The 10,442-nt window shown below is 39.0% G+C and overlaps 1 protein-coding gene across 1 annotated transcript; it reads left to right on the forward strand.

Moving 5' to 3' along the window:
* The first annotated feature begins 846 nt into the window (after positions 1-846).
* On the forward strand, positions 847-7,354 carry STRAP (serine/threonine kinase receptor associated protein). Its single transcript, XM_029083532.1, has 9 exons — positions 847-983; positions 1,724-1,805; positions 2,050-2,122; positions 2,688-2,784; positions 4,262-4,399; positions 4,985-5,121; positions 5,662-5,811; positions 6,373-6,434; positions 7,283-7,354. Exons 1-9 carry the CDS (start codon positions 859-861, stop codon positions 7,352-7,354), a joined length of 936 nt encoding a protein of 311 aa, XP_028939365.1. The 5' UTR covers positions 847-858.
* The last annotated feature ends 3,088 nt before the right edge of the window (positions 7,355-10,442 follow it).

Genomic DNA, 10,442 nt, shown 5'->3' on the forward strand with positions numbered 1-10,442 from the left:
GGTGTTTGTGGGGTAACGCCGGCGTCTGGGGCTGCGGGGTGGAAAAGGGAGCGGGCGGCTGGGTTTGGTGGTGCTGTAATTCCCGGGTGAGCCTGGCGGGTGGCACAGCCCGAGTTCCCTCAGCTCGGATCCTTGTCGAGGAAGCCTTGAAAAGATTCATTTCTAAAACTGCCTATTTCATTACATTTTAAAGTGTTTAACCAGACACAGAATGACCATGTCCACCTCCGTTCCAGTGAGGACTCTCCTCATTATGTGACTATCACTTCGCTCTTGCACATGTATATATTAATCTTATGGATGCATTCATAAATGTAAAAGGACATTCTTTTCTGCTTTGGAGTGCTTCCAGTTCAGCCCTACATCTTCTGATGTGAACAACTTTTTGATAGCCTCCCAGAAAAAAATAGTCACAGGAAAGGCTTTCTGTTTCAGATTTACAACATCTCTGTATGTGTTTTAAACGTCTCTGATGAGAAACATGAGACTTTATTTGTATGTACTGTTAGTCTGAAAATATTGTTTCAAAGTAAAAAAAACACACCTTTCCTGTCTGAAGAAAGCTTTAGTAAAAATAAAACCTAAACAAAATGCTCCTTTCTACCTTACCACAAGCCAAAAGCAAACTTTTATCTCGTTTGGAGTAGTATTTTAATATCTGTACAGTTTTAGATGCGTGCAGCAAGTACAGCTGCATATCTAAGCTCTTCAGCTGATCTCTCTTACAGAAAATCACTTCATAAAGTATGTAGTATTTCTAGATGCTGGTGCAAGGGAAACTTTTCTTTTTTTAAACAGCTCCCTTGTTTCATCACGTTACCTGAATTTTGGTTTTGTTTTTGTGAAGATGGCAAGCCTATGCTGCGTCAAGGCGACACGGGAGACTGGATTGGCACATTTCTGGGTCATAAAGGTGCTGTTTGGGGTGCCACTTTGAACACAGATGCCACTAAAGCAGCTACGGCAGCAGCAGATTTTACAGCGTAAGTGATAGTCTTTGAAGTCTCTATTTTGATTTTAGTCTATAGTGCTCTTTGGTGACATATAGCTGTACTGAATTACTGATTTGTTTGTTTTTCTTTAGTAATTGTTAGCTTATTTATGGCTAGCCAAATTAAAACCTAGACTTTTAGGTTCTTGAAAGCAGCTACAGTTAATTCTCTCATGCTGAACATCTATGATTGTTTCAAATATACTTAATTACCATACTAGCTTGCTAGAACACTTCTGTCCAGCTCTAATATCTGGCACTGTAGTTATAGCAGAGTTGAAAGAGTGATTTTTGTTTTGCTTCTACCAGTTATCCTCTTTTTATTACAAGAAAACTCTTGTGAAAATTCTAGTGAATTATTTCATTGATGTTTGTTGTTTGTTTGTGCTGTTTGCAGCGTATATTAATATTTGGCAAGCTGAACGCTGTTAGTAGGGGGCAATCTCTATTAAGCTGCAGAGGAGAACAGCCTTTGTCTTAAAACTAAAGTGCTAATTAGTCTGCATTATCCTGCAAAAGAGGATAAAGGAAAATGGTGAGATAGTTAAAAAGCTTTAATAAAAGCATATGAAGTATTCTCATTGCCTAACTGGGTTATAACTTAGAAGAATGTAGCATTTGTGATAAAATGTTATGATGGGGGCAGGAAAGATTGCTTACAAACTAATCTGACTGTCCAGGTTGATATGTCCCGGTGCTACTAAAATATAAATATTTTCTCTTGCTGTTTAGCAAAGTGTGGGATGCGGTGTCAGGCGATGAACTAATCACATTGGCTCACAAACACATTGTCAAAAGTGTGGATTTTACACAGGTACGAAAAAAATTTATACCCTGTTCACCAGAGAATTAAACTCTTGAATATGTTTTGCTATTAGTTACTTCTCTACTTTTTACATGTGTATCTTAACAGGCAGATAATTTTGCTCTTAAAGATTGTAGGTTAAATGTAATAAGTGTGTTAGAGGCTGTCTGAGATAAAGAACTGTTATTTTAAGGCTCACGGATGAAGGCTGGTACTTCAAACTAGAGCTGACCCTTTGTAACTTCTGTTTCAGGATAGCAATTATCTGTTAACAGGTGGACAAGATAAACTGTTGCGTATCTATGACTTGAGCAAGCCAGAAGCAGGTGAGTCTGCTTTTAGAACTGATTCTTGGTTTTTGGAGTTAAATAAAAGTTTTGAAATTTAAAGCTACTTTGTGTTATGAATCACAAAATACAAAGTTGTGGATTGTTTTAAAAATGTAGTGTCTGTAACCTTTTTAAGATGATCTGTATGTTTTAAATTTATGCTTTTACAAATGAATTAGTTTATCTATAATGGACTTCAAGGATAGCATGTTTCAGTTCAATGCATACTCATTAGAGATTGATCTAATTAAAATTTAATCATCTGAAAGAAAAAATACTTCACATACTTAAGTCTGTTTACATTAATGTTGATACTGAACTACTGATGAAGCTAGAGAACTGTGATGTTAAACTAGTGAAGCTTTTTAAATTCAGGCCATCAGATACCCAGTTTATATTTATCCTGTTTCTGGAATAAGATCTACAAATATAGTCATAAGTGCTTGAAGTAATTTTACAGTTTCTAGTAAATGAAAGCTATATAGCTTAAGAAAGCTCTCAAACTGCTGCATGACATTATTGTGTTTTCTTACATGCATTAAATATTTGGCTTTATTTTAAGAACCTGATGTTGTCAGTGGACATACTTCTGGCATTAAAAAAGCTTTATGGAGCAGTGATGACAAACAGATTCTTTCAGCTGATGATAAAACTGTCCGGTAAGAAAAAGTAACTTTCAGTTTTCTAAGCAGCTCACTTTTATTTATTGTTGTAATCTGTGTGAAGAGATCTTTTTGGTAAAGGATATAGGTAACACAGGTTTTTTGATCTTGGGTTATTATAGCTGCATGTCTAATACACTTCTCTGCTATTAGAGACATAACTTCTGTGAGAATTCTAATTCACCCCATGAACATGTCCTCTTTGATAGGAAGAGAAGGTCTTTGAGAACTGCGTAGTAGAATAAATTTTTGTCTTTTGTAATCCTAGAAGTTGCATTTATAGATGCAGCCTTGTGCATACACATTGTGCTGAGGTGTTGCTGCCTTTTCTTCTGCAGTCCAGCCTTAAAAGATGCACAAGGCATGGACTAGCCAGGCACTGGGATAAAAGACTGTGAAGAGCATCTGGAAACAGTGCAGAGTTGGTAGACATAGCACTCTTTGTCTGCCAGAAGTTCAGTAGGCTTTAGTGTTTTTAGAAGATGGCTCATCCAGTCACCGTTAAGCGTTTTGTTTACTTTATGCACCCTGAGAGGAGATGTGCTGAAACCCAGACAAACCTGGCTGCTGGGGAGATGAATTGACAAAGACCCTTCCTCAAACTATGCTGTCTGGAAGAGATGGGTGATGTGCCTAACTGCTTCTCAGCTTTCTGGCTGATATGACCAGTGTCATCTCATGCCTAGCTGTCTTACCGTTCTTAGATTTATGACACCAAAAAGAGAGAAATAGAATGGTTTTTTTTCTGCTTTGTGAAAGGAAGGATGTGAGGTCGAAGTCACTAGTGCAGTCTCCCTGTAGTCTCCTTTTCAGCTCCAGTTCTTTTCAATTTCCTGGTGTTCAAGATAGTCAAGAGCCTAGTCTTGTTTATTTTTCTTTGAATTGTAGAAATAGAAATGCAGCAGTCGGCTAGCGAACAAAGATTCTTACTTGTCATAGCAGAACAATTTCATTTATTTTCTGTTTAAGATAGCTCTTGCACCTCTAGATAGAAAGCTGTATTAGCTTAAATGAATCTCTGTTCTTTGTATAAATTGGCATTGGTACCTCTTTGCCTTGTGAGATAAAAAGGCAGAATGGCATCTTCAAGCCTTGCTTTTAGAGAGCTCTGTTTTTCCGGAGATCCTCTACAAGAGGATCCTTGAGTAGTTAAATGGTATGTGAGAGACTTACAACAAGGTTTTTAATCTCTTAAGAGGATCCTTGAGTAGTTAAATGGTATGTGTACCATTTAATGTTGTTCCATGAAGCTTCAAAAGTAGTAGTATTTTAAAATAAGCATGTGTTAAAACTTTGTCTAGATGAGAATGAAGATAAGGATGTCACTGAAAATCCAAAGTACGTGTGGAATCAAACAGTGTTCTTTGTTAGGTGGATTTTTTGATCCAAATCTTGCCGAGGATGGGAGGTGAAAAAATATTTGATTTGCTGAAGTAGTCTGAGGGTCTTTTTTTCCTTTTTGTTTCCTCTTCAGCCTCTGGGACCGGAGTACCATGACCGAAGTGAAGGCACTAAATGTTGCAATGTCAGTGAGCAGCATGGAGTATGTTCCAGAAGGACAGATACTTGTGATAACCTACGGGAAGACGATTGCTTTTCATAGTGCAGAAACGTGAGTCCAAAACACAGAATTTTCACAGGTTGAATAACGAGCTTGGTTGTGGATAAAAATTGACTGTACAAGGCCAAAATCATCAGGTTGTCTGGACTGGCATTGGTGAACATCTTTGCTTGCCATCTTGTCAGAGGCAGAGTGTGAAACAACTGCCCTCTTTTAAAATAGTGAACCCTAACTGTCAGTAAGATGTGAGACTGCAAAGGCGTGATGCCATTTTCGTATTTCACACTAATTGTAATTGTAGTTCAATAAGCTTCAGCCGGGTTTCAGTTGAGTGCTTTTCGAAGAATTAATTATCTATACATCTCTATGATGTCTTAAGAAAGCAAGTTACACACTTAAACATGTTCCAGAAAGTAGTTCTGAATGCGTGAGCTTTAGTTTTGCTTATTCTGAACTCGTTTCTAACTTGATGAGCATGATTTGCAAGTAATCAAACTTGTTTCAGAAACTGTGTGTGGGTGTATTCTATTTTTCTTAAAAGCAGTTGTGATTAGTAGAATCACAGTTTCTTTCCTCTCAGAATCATTTTGGGCTTTTTTTTTTAAATGAACTTACTAACAAACTTTCCTCCCTCAGTCTAGAGCAGATTAAATCTTTTGAAGCACCTGCTACAATCAATTCTGCATCACTTCACCCTGCAAAAGAATGTTTGGTTGCAGGTGGTGAAGATTTTAAACTCTATAAATATGACTATAATACAGGAGAAGAATTAGGTATGTTTGTCTTCTATAATCCAAAATTAGTTCTGAAAAAAAATCATTCTGTATTGCTGCAATAACAAGCTGTATGTTAACTTAAGTGTAATACCATAGCATTCATTAGATATGTCTAATGAGTTGCAGCTACTTGCTTTTATGAAAAATGTGATATGTTTGTGTTCTTGTTAATGTTGGCCAAATATAGTTCAAAAAAGTGTATTTCAGAGCTTGTTCGTTGATCCTGTCCTCATTTAAAATTGTATGTGTGTGGAGTGAGTGGTTGAAGGAACAGAGCACGTGTACTCTGTGCTACTGGTTTGCTTTAGAGTTTTGCCTAGAATAAATAAGCACCTGCTTTCTTGCAGTTAATAAAAAGTTAATATATTACCTAAATTAGAGATAGATAATAGAAGCTTTGTTTTGCATCAGTAGTTAAATACTGAGAAAGTGCCCCCCCCCCAATCAGTATTTTTTCCCTCTTAATCAGTTTCTAATTGCTAATTTCAGTTGTTGAATGAAACTTGAAATTAACAGTCTTGGTATGTTCTCTTGTAGAATCTTACAAAGGACACTTTGGTCCAATTCACTGTGTGAGGTTTAGCCCTGATGGAGAGTTATATGCAAGTGGCTCTGAGGATGGTACACTAAGGCTGTGGCAGACAACAGTAGGGAAAACCTATGGTCTTTGGAAGTGTGTAGTTCCTGGTAAGTACATGCTGCTTCCTGGTGAAACTTGGCTGCTCCGTGTGCACTTTTAAAGTAGTATCCATCCTCAGTGGTAAACATACTTGAATTTCATACAGTAACTGTACTCTCTTCTGAGGGTTTCTATATCCACTGTAATCTGTAAGATTTAAGGATTTACTTTTGTAGCTGTCATTTAAGCAATCTTCAAACCTGTAAGCTTTTTGAATATAGACACTTTGTGGATATTTAAACAAATAGTCTGATGTATTTTTATGTTAATAGAGCAAGAAATATGAAATACAACTTCTATCCCTTCTTAGAGGGATAAGAATCTCTAGAAATAAGTGTGGGTAATAGTTTTATTTTATATTGTACTTTGGTTCTCTAAACATGGGGGGGGAGGTGGAGCAATGTCTGGAAAACTGCAGGTGTGTATTCATTAATGGAATTGCTTACCCAACTGTTTCTCCTTAACACTAAATAAAGTGGAAAATTATTTTGATTAAGGTGGGTGGGGGGAACTGAAGATGTTGACTGTTTTTGTTTTGTTATTTTTTTTTCCCTCCCTCCTCTTTACAGAAGAGGAGAATGCAGAAGCAGCAAAAGCAAGGACCACCCTTCCAGGAACTGCAGAGGAGGAAATAGGTAATGCACTGAACTGCAAGCTTCAACTCAGCTAAGTGGTAAAAGATCAGTCAAGATGGTAGCATTCTTTAGTGTGGAAGAGGTAGTTTTCCCAAAGTACCTTCTGGCATTTTTTTCACTCTTTTCAAAATATCTTTGAATTCATTTTCCTGAAAATGACCATGTGATAAGTGCCAGACTGAACAGATGGGGTAGAATCATATAATGGTTTGGATTGGAAGGGACCTTAAAGATCATCCAGTTCCAACCCCCCTGCCATCAGCAGGGACCCCTTCCACTAGACCAGGTTGCTCAAAGCCTCATCCAGCCTGGCCTTCAACACTTCCAGGGAGGGGGCATCCACAGCTTCCTTGGGCAACCTGTTCCAGTGTCTGACCACCCTGACAGTGAAGAACTTCTTCCTAATATCTAATCTAAACCTCCCCTCTTTCAGTTTAAACCCATTTCCCCTTGTCTTGTCATTAGTTGCCCTTATTTAAAGTCCCTCCCCAGCTTTCTTGTAGCCCCTTCAGGTACTGGAAGGCCGCTATAAGATCTCCCTGGAGCCTTCTCTTCTCCAGCTGAACAGCCCCAACTCTCAGCCTGTCTTCATAGGAGAGGTGCTCCAGCCCTCGGATCATCCTGGTGGCCCTTCTCTGGACTTGTTCTAACTGGTCCATGTCTTTCTTATGTTGGGGGCTCCAGAACTGGACGCAGTACTCCAGGTTGGGCCTTACAAGAGCGGAGTAGAGGGGCAGAATAACTGCATCAGGTTAAATGGGAAAACAAACTGGTCTTTAAGCGATCCTTGCAATATTTCTTTGGTTTATATATCTAAGGTGAAGTTAAATAATAGCCTTTTTACTTAATTGCAGAAGATCTTCCCTCTGAAAACTCAGATGCAGTGTACAGCTCAACTCCTGAAGTGAAGGCTTGATTATTGCAACTGTTACATGGCATATGGACATACGAGACTAAATCAAGTGAACAGTGATGAACAGCAGCCTTCCAGAGTGCGCTGTCTACATAAGGCAAAGACGGGCAGTAATTGATGAGGATGCGGTGGAACTGGTTAGGTGTTGTCTGTAAGAGAACAGAGTATCCAAAAAAATTTAAAAATAATTAAAAAAAAAAAGACAAGTAGTAGAGTTTTGCTATCTTTTTTGCATAACTGCCTACTGTCTTTTCAAAGAAGTGTGCAAACCAAGATCCAGTCTCTCCAATTTCAGTTAGACTCATTGTAGTGTGTTTTCTTTACTATGGAGGAGATACAATGGCTTTTACCCATTTTTTTTTTTTTTTTTCTTGAAAGCTGGAAAATTTGGCTGTAGTTGAAAAGAACGGATTATGTACTAGAAGTATTTGGTTCGGGTTTTGTTTCATTGTATGCTGCTTCTGAACGTTTAACTATTTTCAGTTATCTAAATAAAATTCCTCTGAAAAACTCTTATCTTACTGTTGAGCGTTGGGTTCATGGAATAGAAAAGCAACCAAGTTATTTACGTAATCCTTTCCAGCATCTTGGTTTTGTACTATACAGAAGGAAAGCAATAAGAATGTTTTAGTGTTGGTACAGGGGGTGGCAAGTTCCTTGATCTGTAAGCTTTGTGTCTTTTTATTCTTTAAAGTTTGAATGTAAATGTGAGTCTCTTAAAATCAAAACCAGTGAAAACTCCTAAATTAAATGTGCTGCCTGAAATACTTGGTTGTACATTAAAATCTCAGAGGTTGACTATGACTCTGTATAAAGCTTGGGTTTAGTCCTCCAGACTGGATAAAATTACTCTTTAAAGGTTACAAATGATGTTTTCTTCATTAAAGAAAATATTGCCATTCTTCCACTTGTCACTTCTTCTAATGTTATGCTGAAAGGTTTACATGATGCACTTTGTATGGAAAGGAGAAAAGTTAGACAGGTGTATTTATTCATATACCTTTTGATTTTTCATATTCACGCTTTTTCCTAATATTCTTTTGAAAAGGACTTTTTCCCAGGAGGGCAGCAGTGCTATCACCTTAGAACAATGAAGCTTAAGATTTGAAAACTGGGGTATAAAATGAAACATGGGCAATTCTGTCTGAACATAAGAAAATACTTTTCCATTGTGAAGGGCAGTCCAGCACTGGAACTGGTTGCCTGGAAATGTTGTGAAGTCTCTGTTCTTGAAGACACTCCAAACCCAACTGGATGTGGCCCTAGGGAACCTGCTGAAGCTGAGCCTCCTTGAGCAGGTGGTCGGGCTTGGGTGGCTGACAGAGGTCACTTCCAGTTTCAACTATTAGGGGAAGTAAGAAGCAAAACTAAGAATGATACCATGAATCATGGTTTAGTGCAATAGTAATATTAAGGATATAGAATCATAGAATTGTTAAGGTTGCAAAAGACTTCCAAGATCATCAAGTCAACCCAACACCACCTTGCCCACTACACTATGTCCCTAAGCACCACATCTACTTGTCTTAAATACCTCCAGGGATGGTGACTCCATCACCTCCCTGGGCAGCCTGTTCCATTGCATTTTAACCCTTTCAGTGAATAAATTTTTGTAATATACAATCTAAACCTCCCTTGGTGCAACTTGAGGTCATTTCCTCTTGTCCTGTCACTTGTTCCTTGGTTGAACAGACCCACCCCCACCTCTTTCCACCTTCCTATCAGGGAGTTGGAGAGAGCCAGAAGGTCTCCCCTCAGCCTCCTCTTCTCCACGCTGAACAACCCCAGTTCCCTTAGCCGCTCCTCATCACGCTTGTGCTCCAGACCATTTACCAGTCACCGTAACTTATTTCACAGACTTTATCCCAAAATTAGTTTTGTACTTAACCTATTTGAATTTTACTCTAAAAACAAGCAACTTGCAACCCTCTGATTTATAGCTAATTGTTTCAGCTTTATCATTAAATCCGTTAAGGTTTATGAGGGCTCCAAATCTAGTACTTCAGCCTAGAAGCTGTTCATTTTACAAGCTGAAGGATGTATTTAAAATAAGAAACTCCACACCCCACCCCATGGTGAAACTTCTTCCAGGTTGTGGTCTTTGTGCCATATTTCCAGTAGGCTGTGCAGTGTTTTATGGAGAAATCTGGAATATTGTCCTGAGGTTTCAGAGCTCTGACCCTTTGCTGCTTTACATGATGGTGTTGCGAGTGTGGTTTCTTTGCTAGCACTGAGCAAACAGGGCTAAAATTCCAAGAGAATATCAACAATATTTAATACTTTTTTCATGCGAGTTTGTGTCATTACATGTCCCTGCTCACTGCAAGGGGGTTGGACTAGATGACCTTTAAAGATCCCTTCCAACCCAAATCATTCTAAGATTTTATGATTACAACTCTTGGGGGAAAAAAAAAAGAAAAAAAGTACAGGCCATGAAGTTGTGGCTTTGTTACCGGACTTTGATTTTGCAGGTGTTTCTCAGAAGCTTTACAGGGTTGGTAAGTTTATAGAGCCCGTTGTGTCCGTGCGACACTAGTTTCTACTTGAAGACTGAAGAAACTGGAAGCTGCTTGGACTCGTTATCATCAAGACACAAGTTCGGTGTTGGGTACTGTAACTTGCGGACATGCGGAACGTGCCGTGTTGGTTCTTCGGACACAGACCCAGCTTCTTTTCTTGTGTTGTGCTTGCATATTTCGTGATCAACAGGTTTTTATTTCTTATACGTGCATACCTAAGCTTTAAGCATTAACCAAACAACAAGATCCATCAGTACCATGGCAACACAACAATGTGGCTTGACATTTCGTAAAGACAGAAAGAACACTCTGCTTACTAAAAAGTCCTTCTCGCTTAAAAGAACTAGCAGTTTCAACTATTTGATTAGCAAATTTACCCTTACATACTTATTACAGTACCGCTGAAGGCACAGTCTGTCCCCCTAATCCCCGTCACCCAGCGGCGGGGGGCGGCCTGAGTCACCTCGTTCCCGGCAGCTCCGGTGCGGTGAGCTCGGCACTAAGGCGAAGGCGGCGGGGGAACACGGTTCCCCAGCGGCTGGAGCAGACCGGGCAACCTCACCCGGATCCGC

This window comes from Antrostomus carolinensis, unplaced genomic scaffold, assembly GCF_000700745.2.
Source record: "Antrostomus carolinensis isolate BGI_N321 unplaced genomic scaffold, ASM70074v2 scaffold7882, whole genome shotgun sequence".
NCBI classification, from domain to species: Eukaryota; Metazoa; Chordata; class Aves; order Caprimulgiformes; family Caprimulgidae; genus Antrostomus; species Antrostomus carolinensis.

What these genes read in the sequence shown, in the direction of transcription:
- STRAP (XM_029083532.1), top strand. Translation starts at nt 859, where the DNA reads ATGCTGCGTCAAGGCGACACGGGAGACTGGATTGGCACATTTCTGGGT. An exon ending in GCAGCAGCAGATTTTACAGC is followed by an intron (nt 984 to 1,723) that starts GTAAGTGATAGT and finishes CTTGCTGTTTAG; the next exon opens with CAAAGTGTGGGATGCGGTGT. An exon ending in CAGGAACTGCAGAGGAGGAA is followed by an intron (nt 6,435 to 7,282) that starts ATAGGTAATGCA and finishes TAGCCTTTTTAC; the next exon opens with TTAATTGCAGAAGATCTTCC.